Raw genomic sequence first — 19,900 nt, 5'->3', positions numbered from 1 at the left:
GCGCGCATATGAAAGCCGATCCCTCACCGCAGAGCTGCTCGGACCTCCTGCACTAGGAATTTGAGAGCTCGTGGTCCGCTTGAGCCTGATTGTAAAATGCTTTCATTTGTGCCGCATTTGTAGTCGACAGGGAAATGTCACAGGAATCGCCTTTGGAGCTTCAATAGAAAAGGAAACTTTGTCCTTTTGCGTTAATTTGACTCGTTATAAAACCCAATGAATGATGTGTGTGTGTGGTGGTGCGTGTTGCAAAGAGAGAGAGAGAGAGAGAGAGATACAAAGAAAACCCAGTAACATCAGCATTAGCCATATTTGTATGAACCTCTCTGATTAGGCTACATTGCTTTCAATGGCCTTATCCATTGCTGTTTTGGGCGTTTTAAAAAAGCAAACTCTGAATGATTAAATTCAAGTTGACAATCGAAAAGCGCGTAGCCTATTATAGGCAGCAGGCCGGCCACTCCGAATTAAAAATGTTCCCGTTTCCCCAATGCAAATCCTTGCACAATCACCTAAACGCACAGGCAAAAAAACAACAAAAAACAACAACAACTAGCCTATATTTGTTAGAACTGCCATGAAGCTACGATATAGGATAAATAACCAGTTTATATAACTGAACGGATGATCTTTGCAACAGCCTGTTTTAAATGTCTCAGATTTAAAATAGCGTGAAATTTTTTTAATTAGTGTCTTGTGTAATACCTGCAGTTCTAAAAAGTAATAAAAAGTTCCATAATGCGTTAGCTCTCCTGCACGAATGGAGACAGTGAGAAATAGCATGCATGCATTGAACTGTTTCTCAGTGTTTTGAGAAGTTAAAGGCTATCCATGTAGCCCATAAAATATGTCACTTTAATAACGACATACAGTCAGATAGGCCTAAGTAAAATATAGCTATGTATTGTATGCACGTTATGCTAATAGCTTCTGTTTACGTTTAAAACAATACATTTAACAAAATGTCTTCCGCGGGATAATAGCCTAGGCGACGTCTCTTTAGCCTGCGCGATAACGTGCTAAAGATGCAAAAATGAAGCAGTGTTTTATACAGCAGGAGACTGCATTCAACAGTGATTGCGACCGCTGGCAAGATGTTTACTTGAATAACACTGTAAAAAGAGTGGACTCAAAAGACCGGTAAGCATGTTAAAATGCCAGTTCCTGGATGTATGAAATGAGGGAAGAGCAGGAATAATTCCAAATGTGTCAAAAAGAGGAATGAAGCTCGGTTTTCCGTTCCGCTGAATGCAAAGGAACAGCGGGTAATATGGTGTTACTTGAGCGGCTGCTTTTCCCACTGACGCTCGCAGGAAAATCGCAGCAGCGACGCTGTGCCAAGCAATAAAACCAGGCTGAAAAGCTGCATTTGGGGTGAATGTGGACCGCACATCTTTGAAAATACGCGACAGACTTTTTCTAATCGAGTAGGCTACGCTCTGCATGTCTTTTTTTTTAAATGCACAAAAAATAAAATGAGTAATAAAAGTCCGCAAGCGTTATTTATATTGACATGTTAGGTAGGCTAGGTAAAAGAAAACTATAAATATTTAGCCTAAAGAATTGTGAATTATTTCAAACTTTGGTTAGCCTATATTATATTAGTTGGCTATTTAATAATTTGTATTTAATAATTCATTTTTAATATTATTATTAACATCTTCCTTAAATCTTTAGCCTAAATCTTGTATAGGCCTACCAAATAAATTAATCAAACATAAGACAAAGCATGATGCGGTGTGAGGCAATCATTGAGGCAGAATAGCCTAGGCTACTAAGCAATATATCTATACGGAATTGGTGACAAATCAGATCGATCGAAATTGTAAATAGCCTAAAACATTACAATAGCAACCCGGGCCGTTTTGAAGTTCAGCTAGATTGTGCAATACCATTCGTTGGTTGTGAATTTCAGCCATATTTCAATTCTCGACTGCCCAACCGTTTGGTCATTGTCCCTCACCACTGGCTTATGTGGCCATTACGGTCAAAAAACGAGGTCTTTTCTGACTCAACGCCCATACTTACATCCCACCACTGCCATCAAGCGGCAACGGCTGCGCCCCCGCTTCATGTAGTCTATATGTTTGTGTGCGCGCGCGTCTGCGGCCTACGTGTGACATTCTCTGTAACCACGAAAAAGTAAATTTCACGGTTTTGGAACGTTTTGTTCGTGATGCAATGAAATGAAATCTTAAGTAATTTTGGTCCCTTGGCGAAGTATGAATAGTTTAAAATTAAGTGAAAGATTGGGGTTAGGCTATGTTAAAAACATCTGTCAGAATAACAGCGATAATTCAGAAATAAAATTAAATCCAAGTTATAAAAATTCCTTTTGTTAAAGAACTCGACCAGAAGTCAATGTCAGTGGTTGCGGTCAATTTTGCTGACCGATTTTCAATAAAAGCATTCGTTAATTTAAATAGGCGTAATGCTATTTTAAATTCCACAAAGTTATGACGGCAAGGTCCTAAAATCATGTTACGAATAGGCCTATCTGTTTATTTATAATTTATTGACAAGTAAAGAGATTTTGTCCTGGCCTTTATCAATAATTGCCTGGTCAAATTCCATGGCTCATCTTGTCAAAACGTTTGTTTTGATTGCCCAACTTAGAGAGCAAAACATTTCACAATTAAATATGTTATGGTCGAAAACATAGCCTACACATAAGCTAACAACAAGTACAATGTTAATAAAAGCTGAAAAGCGCTGTTAAGTCAAATTTATTTGTATCTAACACTTTTCACAATACACATCGTTTCAATACAGCTTTATCTGTCATTTTGAGCTTTAAATCAGGAGCCATGGCCTCTTGTGATTCCTGAAATGTACTTTAACCCTTTGATTTGGTTGTCTTGTGATTGCTCGAGAGGTGATATAGCGAGCAACATTCTGGATGCAGAAAAAAGTTGTGGTGATTGATTTGAATTTGGTCCACAAAAAGATGGCTTTGCTTCCTACAGGGGGCAGAGTCACTCCCTGAAACCACGTCCACACGCACGTACACGCACGCACACACATACACACACACACACACACACACACACACACACACACACACACACACACACACACACACACACACACACACACCCACCTAAACCTACCCATCAAAGAAAACTTTCTGCATTTTAACATTTTCAAAAAACATCACTTAGTATGATTTATAAGCTGTTTTACTCATGGAGAGCAAAAAAAGTTCCCACAAAGAAAAGGATTTCGGATATTGACATCTTTGTGGAGTTGGGGCCACACACACACACATACACACACAGACTGTAAAAACCATGTCATGTTTTTTCTGCGTCCAGAATGTTGCTGAATGGCCTCTTGAGCAATCAAAAGTCAACATCTTGAGAGTTAAAGTAGCCTACATTTCAAGAATCACAAAAGGGCTCCTCTCATTTAATGCTCAAAACTGACAAATAATAAGATCATCCATTTGCAAATTTTGCAGAGCAATCTGAGTTTTGTATTCTGCGCATTGTGACATCACCGTTTTAATACGGAGATATAAAGCAACAAGTCTCGTCCAGCTCGTGATCTGTTTACTCCTTAACAAATAAGCTGTAGGACTAGAGGGAGGGGCGGAGACTCACAGCACTCTCTTTTGGCACTGTGCCCACTCTGAATGAGATAGAGCAAGGGGTTGGCACGAAGAACATTAGGATTTCCCAAACCTCACTAATAAACTGCCTACAGTTCACAGGATGAAGCAACACGGCGGCTTGTAAAATCGAGGGGGCAAATCATTAGTATCAGTGGGAAGTGAGCAAACGTGTATTTTATTATACGTTCAGTGAGTGAACAAATATAGCTCTCACGAGCCCAAGTTAAACGCATTGCCAAAGCAAATAGGATTATTGTGAGTTGAGGCTCAGCATAATTGCGGTGTTGCGGTATAGGCTAATGTGTTCTTTTGTCTTCGCAAATTTACAGTCGTCTTCACAGAATCTCGATGGGGATCGTGAAAATGATTAGCCTATTATTTTTTTATTTCGACGACATGATCAAACGACAAATATTTAAATAAGCCATCTGTGGTGTGCAAATGAAAGTAACGGTTTAATCTTGACAAAATTACCCGAAGAGATAAAATGTGTAGCCGTATACGACTTTGTAGGCTATTAAAACTAACAGTTAACTTTTCCACGCATGCAATTTTCTGTAGCCTACTTTTATTCACCCAAACAACTTGGCGATGTGCATCTACGATCCAAAGAACAATGAGAAGAACGTGTTTAGTCGCACTCGATCATTTGCATTTCGTCCATTTGATATAGGCTACCATGATGCTCGTGTTCAGTGCATGGTCACATTTGAATTGACATGATTTCCTTCAAGAACAAAACAAAAAACGAAAGTTCCCTCTCGCGTGTCTTAAAGGAGACGTAACCATTAGGACCCCCCCCCCCCCCACACACACACACACACACACACACACACATTACAATGAGGTCAACTTTCTTTATCTTAACACCTCACGAGAAATGGCCTGACAGCTGACGTAATTAAAAAATAAGATCATCATACAAAATAAATGCTGTGCAGCCTGTTTGTTTACTTTATTTATTTATTTATTTCATTGTTAGGTTTTTTTTTTACAGGGAATTAATGTTAGCATTTCTTTAATATATTTTCTAAGACACATTTTACAACAATGACAGCCAAACTGTAGGCTAACTCCCTTTTATATAAAAAGTAGGCTATTTTTTAAAGTCAACATTTTTTAAAACTATTTTTTTTAGGCTATCTTAAGATAATTTGTGCTTCCTGGTTCCATTTTTGTGTTTTTATTCTTTTTTTTTTTTTGCTTTTCCTTTCTTCTTTTCCTTTCTATCTTATCGCTTTTATTTTTTGACATTATTTTCCTGTTAAACAATTAACTTGCTCTTAGAAAATTTTATAAATATGATTTCCCCCTTATGAATGCTTAGTAGATTCGTAATTAAAAACTTAAAAAGTCACTCAGTTTAATATTGTCATGCTCAATCAGAAACGCAGCAAACACACCACGTTGGGATTAATTGATCAGGTTTAATCATTCCTACTTAGAAAACATTTAAGTGTCAGATGAAGTTCAAATAGCCTAGAAAGAAAAGATCTGTTTTGACAGTTTATACAGGCTACGTCGCCATATCACCACTTGATTCCTTTGTCATGCGTCCAGTTAGTTCCTAGAAATCCCAATGTTGGCCTTTGAATTATAGCCTAATAATCTGTTCACGTTGTAAACTTTTTGGAGGTGAATTTTAGAACCATTAAAATGCTATTGTATTCCAATAAGATGCTGATTTTAGACGAACCCAAACGTTTTTATGTCGCAAGGCGTCCACTAAGTGAGCTTGCAATCTAAACAAATGGCCTAATAAATAAATTAATAGCTTGTTAGATATGGAACAGATGAACGGATACATGTTTGACATCAATGCCTCACTTTATAAATGGGTCTGTTTACATTGCTTCAAATGATTGTCAGTGCGCTAGAAAAACAAGCAAGCAAGCAAACAAATTAATCTAAATAGAGAATCGAAGAATGGCATTTTAATTTTTTGTTTATTGCCCCTTATATATATATCGTTGAATGTTGCTTATCTCCATAAATGAGACTTCAGAGATTAATTTTAAACAGGAGAGCAACTTTGTGGCATTAGGTTCAATGAAGAACCTTTCCCATTCATGGAACCTTTCCATTGCTCATAAGTTTCTTTTTAGTAGGAAAGGGTTCTTTAGATTATTAAAAATGTTCTAAAAAATGTCATCGCTGTGAGAACCCCCTTTTAGAACCTTTATTTAGTTTTTGATTTAATTTAACGATTTAACGGATATATTAAGCAATTAATAATCAATTAAGCTAAACATTTGTTGACTTGTTCAAATTGTGGTTTAATAGCCTACTTAATTGTTTGATTACGAAATTTCTACAATACAAATAAACGCACGTCTATGCAACCTGAACCAATAATGCCTTTTCATTTGAAACAAATACTGAGTATCATGGGAAGTAAAATTTTTACTTCAGACTTTAAGATATTTTATCTTTTATTTTTTCAGTTAGGCATAGGCCTAGCCTACCTGCTTTTACAATTGTTACTTTTGGCTTTAGTTTACTGCTGGATCATATTTATATTAGGCTTATTAAAAGGCATTATGCTTTGCTATAGGCTGTTGATATGCTTCTGCTATATGTTATTAAGACAATCACGAAGCAATAAAATTGTTATTTTAATAAAACAGCCTAATGGCTATTAAATATCTCCTCCCCCTAATAAAAATCTCATGTGGCGCAAAAGGTTATTTTAAACATAGTTGTCCCCTATTAGCATGAACTTTCTTCTGAACATTTGCTGCTGAAGAGCCTCCTTAGTTAACAGCTGGTTGTTTGGCATCTGGAATTTTTTCAGTGAAACACTTAATCCATTTTCCACGTCACATCCATTTTGTTGAACAACCTCTTGTCTCGGGCATTACCCAAAATGGCCGCTGTTCAGTTTGAGGGTTAAAAAAAAAAAAAAAAGCATCTTCAGCTAGCCGAATTGCATATCATGACGTTGATAGGTTTTTATCAGGTATTTTGGGCCTATAATGCATTCCTAAGAGAAGTAATTGAGAGCATTAAACTGCTGTCGTGGTGTGTTTGAGTAACCCCTGAAATGACAAGGTCGACTGGATATTTTAATGACAGCAGTTTAGTTCGTGAAGCAGTTTAGCCTCAAAACGGTGCTTCTGTCATAAGTCAGAGCAATGACCGTAATAATAGCCTACTGTTTTATTTTTCTTCTACATTTGTTGTTCTTCTTTAACAAACAGGTTAATATTGGTCATCATGCATATTCTATAGCTATGCCATTTGACTTGGGTGGTAACGTAAATACCCTACTGACCAACTCTTTGTTGTATCGTAAAATCAAGGAGTCTTAAGGCTTCTACTAAAACTTTGCAAAGAAAAATGTCGCAATTAGCAGAATGTTTTTAGCCTGCTTGCATGGTGAGATGTTAAAGAGCTTAATTTAGCCTATAAATCAAAAACAATACTGCCATTTATTGCAGAACTATTGATATCGCATCAGTTTGGGAAAATGTTTGAACAAACAGCCTATGAATAAAAATAAAACATTTTACTTTAAAAAGTGTATAATATAGATTAGGCCTATATCATTGATTAGCCTATATTGTGAAGTGTGTTGTACTTTCATGAATATTTCACTTAGCCTAAACGAAATAAATAAATAAATAGCCTAAATAAATACGTAAGTATTTTAGCAGGGAAAAAAATATGAGGATCTCACCATTCATTCAGTAATTTTTCTTGCTGGCAAAAATATTACAAAACATAATAAAACAACAGTTGAAACGACATTTTTATGAACAACACATGTTGTAGCTATAGGAAATTTGATATAGGCCTAAGACTAAATTAGTTCCAAAATAATTGTTAAATTAATTAGGCTAATATGTTTTTACTGACCATCACAATGATCTGCGACTGAAAGTTTCGACAGCAGCTATCTGACAATGACCAAAAACCAAGAAAAGAAGAGCAAAGTTTAAGATTAATTGTATTAAAAATTCTCGTCATGTCACAATATCAATAGCCTATAAATAAATTGGCTGAAGTTAATTGTCACAGATTTGTGCAGACAATTTATGCAGACCTTTTCTCTAAACTGAAAAGTAAAGGCTATTACGACGTGTTTCGGACCTATCTAATTGCATTATCTATTTTATAAAATTGGACCATTTCTTCATAAATCTTGAACGCAAAGAGACAAAATAATTGTGTTTACAGTAGCTATGCATGGTAAAATATTTTGTACTATAGTTTCTTACATTTCTAAACATCTATGATATGATAAAGTGTGCATTTTATAGGCTATAGGCTACGAATTAAGGTTTTATCGATTCAGTGCTGATGGTCGCTTGTATAAAATAACTTTGATAAGCTGATTTGTAATTAGCCACTACACAAAATAAATTCCAATTAGAGTCAATTAGATCTTACCGAATGTCATACGAGAAATATGAGTTATTTGTGTTCTAAAGAACGCAGAAACCAGTGTTCTGAAGAACCTATGTGACGTCAATAACTTTTTAGTAGCCATTAGTGAAAAACCTTTAGGCTCAAATAGGCTAATGAGAAATGGTCACGACAAACAAAATCGGCGTAATAGCTGTAAACGCGTAGGTTATAGGCTATCATTAAAAAAATGTAAAGGCTAAATTAAAATTTCGGTTGTTAGCCTATATTGCGTTTTTGGAAAGTGTAGATTTATTTGAACGTAGCCTATTGTAGGCTTTTCCATGGTGTAGTAACCTAAATGTAAAGTTCTAAAGTTTCGCTCAAAAAAACATAACATTTAATTTGCAATAAAAGAGCTCTTGAGCAGTAGCTCACGGTTATCTCCCAAACGTGACTTCGGCAACTGATTAACAGGGCTACTGTCGCTCATCAGAATTGAGCGTATCGAGTGGACAGAATATATCTTCGCTTAACAAATTGCAAGGTGTGTAGGTAAAAGTGGTAGGCTATTTAATTTGTTGATTCAAAGCAGTATGGAAGCAGCGGTGAGACGTCAGAAGGGTAGCCTAGGCATTTAAGAATCCAACCTCCACACGAATCATTCTAATATCATTTGAAATATGAAAGGTTATGCAGCAGAAGAAATAGGCTGCTTGCACATGTAGCCAGATTGACAAAGGGTTACAGGCGAGTGTTTTATCCTATAACGACAGGACAGGCAGTGGAAATAGAAGAGATCTCGCCAGAGATGTTATCAGTCATTATGTGAGGATTTTTATTTTATTTGATCCTGGTTATGGAAATAACACGGACATAATGTAAACAGCGAGTAATGCACGCGTTGCGCCTCTGTTCTCCGACAATTCAAGTCCTGAGATCAGCTGACGTGACGCGCTCATGTGACCAAGGCTGCAGCTCAAAATGGAGTTGTCGGAATCAGTGATGAAAGGGCTTCAAAACGTGGCCGATCCAAATGTGTTCGACCTGAAATCATTTACGATATTCACAGAGCTCGTATTCGACAGTCTGGTCTCGCCTCGACGCGAAAGTGTTCTAGGTAAGATGGTTGAGGTTCTTCTTTGTGCTGCATTACTTCCGGTTCTTTCTACACAAGAAGGAAGTCGCGCTGCGCTGTCTTTTTCTGATGTTATTTTTTAAGGATTGGCATATTATGTGTCGTCTAGCCCATAAGGACTGACAGACTGTGATCGTCATCCGTGCCCGCGGTGTGCCTATTGTTCTAAGTCCAGTACATCAATGATCCCTCTGCTTAGCCGTATTAGCTGCTATGGTGTGATTACCAACACTGCATTATTTTTCTTTAAGAACTGAATGAATGTATAAGGACTCGTGAACATTTACTTGATTATGGTCAAACGCATGCTTGTAGTGGCCTGCATTGTCTTTCGTCTAAGTAAAAAAGTTAGGGTTACAGTTGAAGTTAGGCTATCTCATCTGCGCTAGCTATCCGCTAAGCATATTTTTCGTGTCCTTTTTTCCGCTTACTCTCTCTCTGTCAGTTTGTAGCCCATATTCTATGTGATTGCTATGACAAATAATTGTACATTTGAATCGCCAAAATCGCATATAGCATAACTGGTTCAGTTCCAAACAACGCAAGGCTATAGCCTACATCTCTCCCTCTCTCTCCCCCCTCTCTCTCTCACGCACGTAGTAGCTACAACAGCTTTTCTTTAGAGCAATTTTTCATCTATCGCAGGTCACCCAGAATTGAAGCACATCGATCAGACTACCCTGAAACACTGTCATGCTGCGGCAACGACCTTCATTCTGGAAGGAGTAAAGCAAAATGCAGATAAATCAACAATTAGGTAACATGTTCCGAAATGGTCTTCTGAAGATAAAAGAAACTGTTCAGCACTTCTTCTTCTTCTTTTTTTTCTTTATTTCTTTATTTCTTTATTTTTACTTTTTCACTCTGAATATATCGTGTGCTCTTTTAGCTCGTGTCTTGAAGACGCCAGGTTCCAGATCGAAAGAGTGGACTTATTGTATACTTCACTCCAGGTAATGTTTTGTATCAAAATGCTCATCTAAATGCTATTAAAGTGCAGTTGCATTGCAGTAAAATAAATGTTTCTTTTCTTTTAGAAAAACAAAACAAATTTGGAATATTTGTTGTCAAGGTGAGAAATAGGTAGCCTTAATATTTTATTGTAAAAGGCATCTGCTACCTATTACATTTATTTATTGGAAATTATACTCCTTTATGTTCGTCACATAACCATATTGAGTATCTTCCGATTCGCAGAGTGTTATGAATCATGCAAAATCTATGTAGGCCTAACTCTAAATATGACCGCAGCCATAAGCGGGTTTTTAAAAATTTCTTTATTGTTCCTCAGCATTGATACATGTCCTCCCCATATAACTGATGCTGCATGGCGTCTTGAGTATTGTATAAAGGTACGTTGTTTCTTTAAGTTAGTCAGCGTTGACAGTAGCCTACTTATAGCCTATATCTCATAATCATTGTTTCTCTCGGCAGAATAGTCATTTACATAAAGTCAATCAGCCGTCATACCTGATTTCTTTGAACACCGAGGTATGTAATTTCAGATACATATACAATAGCTATATGTCCAGTAAATGTTTTTTCTTCACTTTGAATAAACTCTGGTTACTTTTGCAGAGGGGTGGCGCTTCTTCGGAAATTAATTTTAGTTGCACCATGGAGCAACTTCAGGTATTTATTTTAAACGATTTGCATAATTAGTTTGTTTTATCATTAATTAATTAATTAATAATTAAAAACAAGTAAACATGACATGATTTACTTCAGCCTAGATCGTTGATTAAGTTTTTTTTCTAAAGGTCTGGGTTGCTTTTATTAGGCAATATTTGAGCCATGTCTGCATGTTATTTCATTAACATCAAGATCTGTTTTTTTTTAGCATAGAACCTACTTTATCCTACAGTGTTGCATTTTGTGGGCCTTCCTCATTTTACAAGAATTCCTGGTCTAAAGAAACATACAGACGATAAATTGCAATAAATTATTTAACATTTCTGTATAATTATTTTTGAGAGTTGATTGATAGGCTATAACCCGTTAGTTCATGGTAAAGCTGTAGGCCTACCTGATTATTTTCTATAATGTCAGCGTTGGGTTTCTGCATCTGGAAAAGCCAATTTTATTATCTTAGTCATTACACAGATGCCTGTGTTTGTCGTAGGGGTGACACAAAGGTGAATTGTCGAAAGATCAAGTCATAAAATTCTCATGCACTCAATCATCGTCACATCACTTAACAAATATCTTTAAGCTGTTGACCAACAAGTTTAGCGGACCGAAGCCAAAAAGGTTGCCACTGCGTGAAAATGAATTTATGACGAAACTGATGTTTTAATCTGTGATCACGACTGACTGATTGACTTTGCTGTATGTTCAATAAAAGAGCAGTCCACATATCATTCACACACTGTCAAAACTAAACTGTTTTCTAATTTGAGAGTGTTAATCCATGTGTGGTAACTTCTATAAAACTGTTTTTCAGAGGATTTTGTAGGTTTATTGTTAGCCTACAAAGAGTTTGAGAAGTTTACGATGTCAACCAACTGATCATCTTTAAATGAAAGAGTGATTTGGCACTTACAAGACTTGTATTATCGCATTAATTTTACGTTGACCTCAGATATAGAAATAACCTATGAAATGGTGAAATAAATCATTGTAGCCTAATTAACATGTCCGTGCATTTGCTGGTGGATAATCTGGATTGTTTGAACTGTTTAGGATTTGGTTGGAAAAATGAAGGACGCAGCAAAAAGTCTCGAGAGGGCATCCCAGTCTTGATTCCTGGATTCCTGAATGTCTTTTGGATGCCGAGGTTTAAAGTGTCTTTTCTTTCAGGACCAGCGCTCCAGTTTCTTTATTGATGAATTCTTCTCGCATATATCGAATAGGCCTATATGCTGTAACTTTTTTCTTCATAAAATCCACAATAAAAATACGTTGATATGAGCAAACCTGCCTTTGAGTAATTACTCAGTCGGCTGTCTTTCTTGATTAACGCATGTTTACGAAGAAATCGACATTTGTCGCAAGTGTCTGACCTGGATCCCGTTACTGATAGGCAACTGCTAAAAATAACGCATTATATTGACTATAAATTCTTTAGGTTGAGGACCGGGATTTTATAGGATAATTCAATCCTAATATGCGGAATGTTTGTTTCTGTGCGATAGATAGGCTATAACATTGAGTTTGTAGAAGCAAAATAACACTTATTTTCAGGGGACCCCCGACCATAAGTGGATTTCGTAGGCTACTTTGCATCTGCATCACATTCACCACCATTAATTAATTCAGAAACGGGCTATCGGGTTAGGTTGGCTACAAAATGTTTTAACATGTGATAGGCTAATATATGAATTGCTTTCTCAACAACACATTTGCGCTATTTAGTTTAACCATCTTTGTCTATGAATAGATTATATATGTGACTCGGGTTTTATGGTAAATTGATCTTGCCTCCGTTATGAATCAGTATCCAAAGCTGTTGAAGGAGAGAGATCATTTTGCAGACAAAAGTAGCAAACGGTTCAAAGCTGACCTACAAGAACCTATCCGGCTGTTGTGTAAAACTAACGAGCCGGACCACAGTCAAACAGACTTTGAAACGCAATTCTTTGTTATTTGCTGAACGCGAGCAGCGCTGAATACACCGACACATATTCCCAGGCCACCCTTAAGGAATTAGATCACGTGATGCACGGGGCGGTCGAACTACAAGCCATTTTGGGGACGGTGTCAGTTTCCACTGAACCATCAGCGCAGCATTTTTCAAAGAGAAGACTGAAGGAGCTAGCCTAGAGAAAACGCACATCAGCCTGGCCGTTTTACTAGCGGGAGGTCTAAATACAAGACCGCTTACAAGATCTGGAACCGAGCACGGCACACACATCGATAACCGGACCTTTTCTATTTTTTTTTTATTATTGAAATGCGCCCTGCTCCACCGTTCTCTTATTGCAATTGACAGCGTCTGCAGCCCTTTTCAAGATGGCCGCTTGGCTCGTATTCATTTTCTACTGAACGACTTCTAACTTTCATTGTCTAACCACCTCCAGGCTCGACTATTCACTCCAGCTCAGTAAGGTATGTGTTCTTCGATATCTTCCCTTACCAATGTCAAATTTCAGACCCTGTACTCAAAATGCATCTGTGTTTTGTGAGTGTAAAATGGAGACGTGTGTTAGAGTGGATGCGGGAACTGACAGCCTCGCGTCCGCAACATTGTCTCTGTCTCTCCGCGTGGTTATAGATTTGAGTTAATTTATCTAATAATATTGTGTCCTGTCTGCGCGAATGATTCTCATTTTGTTGTAGGATTATCAGTTATTGCCATCATCATGTTTGCTTGGTGTTTCTGGCTTAAATGGAATGGTTTAGTTATTAATGAATCCTGATGTGCACGCGAAATCGGGTAGAGACGGGTCGTCTGTTCATGTGAGGCTGAATTCTAAAGGATTTTCCGATTGTTGTCACATTGAGCAGTTATCTAATTTTATAGATATGCGATCTGTATTATGTTTAGGACCGGGAAAACTTGTTATTTTGCTGAATTGTACCTATTTGTGTGTTTTCTTAACTTAAATTTACATGGTAACCTAAACTTGTCCCGTTGTCGGATGTAAAAGACAAAGCTTTCAGTGGTTGACAGCAATCATTCACTACACGGAAGATATGTGGTTGATAAAACAACATATTTATGGACTCAGGTAGGCTACTTATTTAATGTATTTCAAATGTTTTTAGAGGTTTCTTTCATTTATCCAACTTAACCGAAGAATGCTGATTTAGATAGCCTGACTTGGGCTACACAAGGTTTGTATGGATCTTATATCAGTTTGTTGGACTTTGACAAAGCACATTTGTCTACTATAGCCTACTCTACCATTTAGATTTTTTAAAAATATTTAAGCTCAAGAATTAGGCTAGTTATCCCTTTATATACTCTGCGGAAGCCTTGTTGTGCTTTGTGTTGTCATGTCAAGAAAAAAAAAATGAATATTGGACTTTGTCGGCGGGTTGTTTCAGAATGTGTTTTTAAAATATTATTAACTTGCGCACTTATTGATTTAGAAGCGGCAGCTTTTCCCTTAAGACTTGGTGAATAATTTTGCATGTAGACTAACTTCCCTGACTCCCTGAAGTTGTGAATGTCAGAGCTAAATCTATAAGTGACGTGTTAGAATATTGATTACTTTAACCCGGTCTGTCATAATTTACAGGTCTTTGTAAACTCTGCACTTTCTCACGTGGCACAATTCATGTATAAGGGTCGTTTCCTTCTTTTGACAGTTACTTATTCTAGGCTATGTATCACCACCACCAGAATGCTTGTCAGCGTTCAGAATGTTTGTGGTTTTGTTTTATAACCAACCGAAACGCTTGCACCATGAACAAGAACTCTTGTATCGTTTCTGTTTGACTGGTGGATGTTTCACTAAATAAATGTTAGCCTATGAAGGCTTTTATTTATTTAAAAAGAAAGGGCACAGGTCAACATAAAAAAAATCCTCTGTAGACCGATATTGGTTTGAAAGCTGTCTTACGGACATATCCTCTCGCGTGGAGTAACATCACTATGTCGGTTGCTTATAGTTCTCGAGCAGTTTTGTGGAGGCTAGTCCGATGGCTTGATTTGTCACTGTCACATGACAATGTACGATTATATTACAGCAAGTAGGCTAAACATTGCCCAATTAACATTCAAAACGCATTCTAAGAATTAGCTTATATGCAGGTTACTTTGGGATGCTTCATCCAGCACGAGTTTGAGAAGTTTCACGTTCATCATTATGTGTTCTGTTTAAAGTTCTTGCTTACTCTGATCGTTTCTCATTGTTGTGAACTCTCTCAGCACTTTATAGCACTTGTCTTCGGCTGTCAGTGAATGCCCCGACCTAATAATGTGTTTCAAAAACAGGATTAATGAACAGTAGGCTGATACTATAGCAACGTATGACGATAGTCATTATGTCAAACGGGTAGCCTATTAGTTTAATGCAAGGTGCATTCATCAGCAATGGGCGATTGCAAGATTAGTCAAGAAGTCCCAGGGAGAGACTGTCAAGGCAAAACGGAGGTCAGCATCATCGGTTATAAAGCTGTTCATTCTTTTATTTCAGCTCTTCATGTGAGGTCTTAAGATAAACTGTATTTTTGGAAGGCCGTTATCGCATAACATTTCATATAGAGTTTATTTAATCGGCGAGATTTCGGTTTTAAATCAAAATTGGCGCGTTCAGTGCTTTCGTTTTCTACGCGGAATGTTCCATTTCAGCTGCTTGGTACGTTGCCATGTAACGCAGCTTTAGTTGCTATAGAAACGTGTTTCTATAAAGTGTTTGTCATGTAAAGTTAATTTAGCCTACGTAGAATCTCATGACGGATGCGTTATAGCCGGTGTGCAGTGAGCTGTCATGTCGTGTTTCATGAATCTGACTTTGCAGCGATTTAACGATCGCTTTACATCGCAATTGTGCGGTTTTACTGCACCGAAGACCCATGTTTAGGAGTTGACCTAACATTTTTAATGGTTGTTAAGCGATTGTTAATTGCCCCAATTCCGTTATCTGCATATACACAACAGTCCACAAAAACAAAAATGTTAGCCTCTCAGTTGATTGAGTAGTCATAATTTTCACTCTGGCTTTTGCTTAGCTGCAAACCTTTGTTCATCTTATTTTGATGTCCTTGCAGGCTCTTTTCCATCCCATGACGATGCATCGTACAACAAGGATCAAGATTACAGAACTCAATCCCCATTTGATGTGTGTCTTATGTGGTGGATATTTCATAGATGCAACAACAATCATAGAATGCTTGCACTCATGTAAGTATGAGATGTGCTGCACTATTTTCTGTGGTTATATTTGAATATCATGCAACATATGTTGTTGTGTCTTATCCTGTGATATTTCTCTGATCCTTAGTTTGTAAAATGTGCATTGTCCGGTACCTGGAAACCAGTAAATACTGTCCCATATGTGATGTGCAGGTCCACAAAACGAAGCCACTTCTCAATATTCGGTAACCTTTAAAATCACACTGTCTGTTCCATCTTTCCACTAAGTAATAGTAATAATTAATACTGATTTGCAAAAATATTCACCATCCTGTTTCCTTTTTATCTGATATGATGTATTTATTTAGCATATTCTTTTTTTTATTGTGGATGCCTTTTAATAATTAAGAAATAACGTTTGAGTTGGTCGCAACAGGACTGTCTAAATTGCAATAAAAAATACCTGACCTTTACCTGATCAACATCTACCCTTCCTCCCTCAGGTCTGACAAAACTCTACAGGACATTGTATACAAGTTGGTTCCTGGTCTTTTCAAAAGTAAGCCAGTCACTGTATAAGATTGTAATTATTGTTTGTATTTAGTCACACATGCTTGATCTGGAAATGTCAGTGTCCTTGTTGCATGTGTAACATTACTGTAATAAATGATGCATAATTACATGCAGCTAACCCTAAACCAAACCCTAACCCTATAGTACGTTGTTAATTAATTTCATCAGTACTTAATTGTATAATTACAAGGTAACAAGGAAACCTGAAATGTTGTTTTCTGTGCAGATGAAATGAAGCGTAGAAGAGATTTTTATGCTGAACACCCGTCTGTTGATGGTAAGTGTTGAAAACAAGTTTGTTGAACTGTTCAGGTAACTGTTTGAACAGTGTCATACAGCTATACTATTCTTTCATTTTATTTCAAAGCTGCAAATGGATCAAATGAGGATCGAGGGGAAGTTGCTGATGAAGACAAGCGAATCATCACAGATGATGAGATAATCAGTTTGTCAATTGAGTTTTTTGATCAAAGGTATGTTTTTTTTTATTGTCAGTGTATTCTGTTATAAAAGTTGTAAAAGTGTAACATAGCCTTTATTTTTGAAGTAGCCTTTCTGCTATAGTGTTAACTAAATGATAAAGATATTTGCTAAAAAAAAATTGCCATGTTTTTTTTTTTTGACAAGTTATAATTTTGCACTTTTTTTTTAATTTGTTTTTAATTTTAATTTTTTTACAATTATACGATTTATTGTTTAGGGCCCAACAGCAAGGCTGCACAGATGAGAGGCAAAATGAGGAGGTAATTAAGATCTTGAATATTGAGTCTTATTAAAAAAGTTTTTTAAGTTGCTAAGTTTTTTTTTTTCTGTGATAATGGTGACCAATAAAGCTTATCTGAATAAAATATTTTTGTTAAAAACAGGTTAATAATAAAAGATACTTACAATGCCCTGCTGCCATGACTGTGATGCATTTGAGGAAATTTCTGAGAAGCAAAATGGATATACCCCCTACTTTCCAGGTAATGTGATCAATGTTATTGTGGATGTAGTTTAATTTGCAAAAAGAGTTTCTGGCCTTTTTTAAACCTTAGTAGTTTGTTACAGATATTACAGTAATGCAGTCCAGTGTTTCATTGCATTTAGAATAAAGAGGGTATTAATATGGTATTTGTTATCATTTTCTGATTTTGCATCTATTTCAGTGTGATTTTGGTGCTTGTTTTTAATACTATTGTTCTAATAGATTGAAGTTATGTATGAGGATGAGCCTTTGAAGGATTATTACACATTAATGGACATTGCCTACATCTACACATGGAGAAGAGTAAGTTCTCGAATATTTTTTTAGTGCTAAATCTAGAACTAACTGTGACTTTACAAACTCCATTTTAAAACGTAATTTATGTATCTTAAAATATCTTAAGAATGATAATTGGTTGCTTTGTTGATAGCAAATTTTGGTTGCTCAGCATCCGGCGTTAAATGATAAAGTGCCTTCTGTTATTATCGCACATTACATAGAATGGACCACTGCCTCTGAAATACCGCGTTCGGCCCAGCTGTAAAAAAATGAAGATTACCCACCCGCAAGATGGCGTGAACAGCACAAACCGCTCTGAAAGCGACTCAGCCAGCGACAAGGCCAGCAGTCCCGCTGGAGTCCCATCCACATCATCACCACTACCGAGTCCAAGCACACTGGTTCAGCCTTCTCAGCCTCATTTCAGCCATGTTTCCAACCCTATTAACGGCACGACGATGACAAGCCCAAATCGACAGTTCAGTTTTGGCAACAAAGTGCGAAAGACAGCGCTGAACGGATCTTCCACATCGTCGGGATGAGAAGAGACTACACGATAAAGCCAACGCCAGACATAATCCAGCTATTTCCATGCCAACGTAGTGTCATGTAGAGCCATTCTTTTTGTCATTATTATCAGTATATTATACTTGTAACTTTAACGTAGTGGAAATGACGCGCTTCTTTCGACACATTGCTGGATTTTCTAAGTTTGTGTGAGAACGTTAGAGGCCCATTTGTTTGCAAAGTGGAGCGCACAGCGACGGTTGCGGCATTTTCAGAATGCAGAAATGACTGAATTATACCTTTTTATATATTTTTACTCTTGGTCTACATTTTCCCTAAACAAATTGCGTTATCTGTTGCTTGTATTTTACATGTGTATTATAATGTTCTTTAAAAGCATGATTAAAAAAAAAAAAACATTTACTTTTGATTTTAGTTTGCCTTTTCTGGGGTAGTTAGGCTACTGTACATTCCTGGTATATTCTTGCCTTTAATATATCAAAGAAAGGCATATAGCCTATATAGTTCAAATTTAAATGACAAAAGACTATATTAGAACTGCGTGTTCAAAGGGATAAAGAAATTAAACTTTTAAGTTCTACTCGGCTTAATCATTTTTATTAGAAGTTCTTCAAGTTTAGTTTTTGCAGTTATTGTACGATATGCTCCACTGTGCCGGTTCGGGCCGTCAGGTTGGTCTCGAGGTCATGCTCAAGTCCTGTAAAGCATGCACACATATCTTTCAGACTGCTTTTCAAGTTATTACATACACGAATTTGTCGTTTGACAAACAGCCACTGTTATAGCCTACCCCCAACTTCTCCTTCTGGACAAGATTTTGATGTCTTCAGTGTTCATTGTCTTATTGGTCGATTGTAGACTATTGACAGCTATTGTATTGTGACTGTTGCACAGTATAAAACATCTAAATAAACATTTTACACTTTCACATCGCCTTGAGTTTTAATGCTGCTTTAAAAATAGATAGAGAAATCTACAAATACCAAAAGTATTCATGCATTACTTTAACATCCGAATAAATGTATTCGGATTTCTAATTATGTAAAATAAGTAGGCTAGCTAGGCCTATTATGGTGCTAAACTTTTAAAGTTTACAAGCTTCAAGAAATAACCATCAAAGTGGTGATAATGGTGATGTAGTAGGCCTATAGAATAGCCGTTTATTTATTTTTTGCATAGAGCAAAAATATGTCCATAGCGCATGATGAACACTATTAAATGCTCGTGTGGTGTAGCCTACTAACTGAAGCCTATGCTATCTGGTAAACATGACTAAATCCATTTGACCGGTTTCAAAGTCTATTGTGACGAAGGTATTGAGAGGCAGGTACAAACTTCTCCAGTTGTGGCTTCATAGCCTGTGTACATTACCTATAGTCACACCTGGTCGTAGAAACGGAAAGTCTGTCGGTGAATCTCTCCGTAACGTGAGGGAAGGAGGGAAACACTGTCTCGACAGTTTGCACTGAATTATTTGCACTTACACTGAGGTAATGAAAGCTATTTATTTTAACGGGGTATGTGGTTCATCTATTACAGATTTATATTTTAGTTGACAGGTCAGTTATAATCTGGTCGGTCTGGTCTTATTCCGTGAATGTTGGGACTTCCAAGAGATTTAATTCTGTCAAGGTTAACGTTTGGAACAGGATTATGGCTTTTATTTTTAATTTTGGCCAATCCATAGTTACAAAACTTGGTAAAAAAAAAAAA

General features: G+C 36.8%; 2 protein-coding genes across 3 annotated transcripts; both read left to right on the top strand.

Annotated features, from left to right (window-relative positions):
- The first annotated feature begins 8,543 nt into the window (after nt 1-8,543).
- Nucleotides 8,544-12,801, top strand: commd3 (COMM domain containing 3). Of its 2 annotated transcripts, none has more exons than XM_079862973.1 (8): nt 8,544-9,080; nt 9,744-9,855; nt 9,988-10,051; nt 10,136-10,170; nt 10,390-10,450; nt 10,533-10,589; nt 10,677-10,730; nt 11,781-12,801. In XM_079862973.1, the coding sequence occupies exons 1-8, from the start codon at nt 8,945-8,947 to the stop codon at nt 11,838-11,840; spliced, it is 579 nt and encodes a 192-aa protein (XP_079719099.1). In that variant the 5' UTR covers nt 8,544-8,944; the 3' UTR covers nt 11,841-12,801. The 2 variants fall into 2 exon arrangements, with proteins under 2 accessions (XP_079719099.1, XP_079719100.1); XM_079862974.1 differs by lacking the exon at nt 8,544-9,080 and adding an exon at nt 9,129-9,314 and having other exon boundaries at nt 11,781-12,010.
- Nucleotides 12,802-13,044: 243 nt separating this feature from the next.
- bmi1a (bmi1 polycomb ring finger oncogene 1a) lies at nt 13,045-19,114 on the top strand. Its single transcript, XM_079862972.1, has 10 exons — nt 13,045-13,145; nt 15,756-15,888; nt 15,989-16,085; nt 16,344-16,399; nt 16,640-16,690; nt 16,781-16,886; nt 17,114-17,156; nt 17,280-17,378; nt 17,603-17,683; nt 17,881-19,114. Exons 2-10 carry the CDS (start codon nt 15,771-15,773, stop codon nt 18,199-18,201), a joined length of 972 nt encoding a protein of 323 aa, XP_079719098.1. The 5' UTR covers nt 13,045-13,145; nt 15,756-15,770; the 3' UTR covers nt 18,202-19,114.
- The last annotated feature ends 786 nt before the right edge of the window (nt 19,115-19,900 follow it).

The sequence above is a fragment of the Squalius cephalus genome, assembly GCF_949319135.1.
Source record: "Squalius cephalus genome assembly, chromosome: 25".
Lineage (NCBI taxonomy): Eukaryota > Metazoa > Chordata > Actinopteri > Cypriniformes > Leuciscidae > Squalius > Squalius cephalus.
This window is presented reverse-complemented; position numbering and strand designations above follow the sequence as displayed.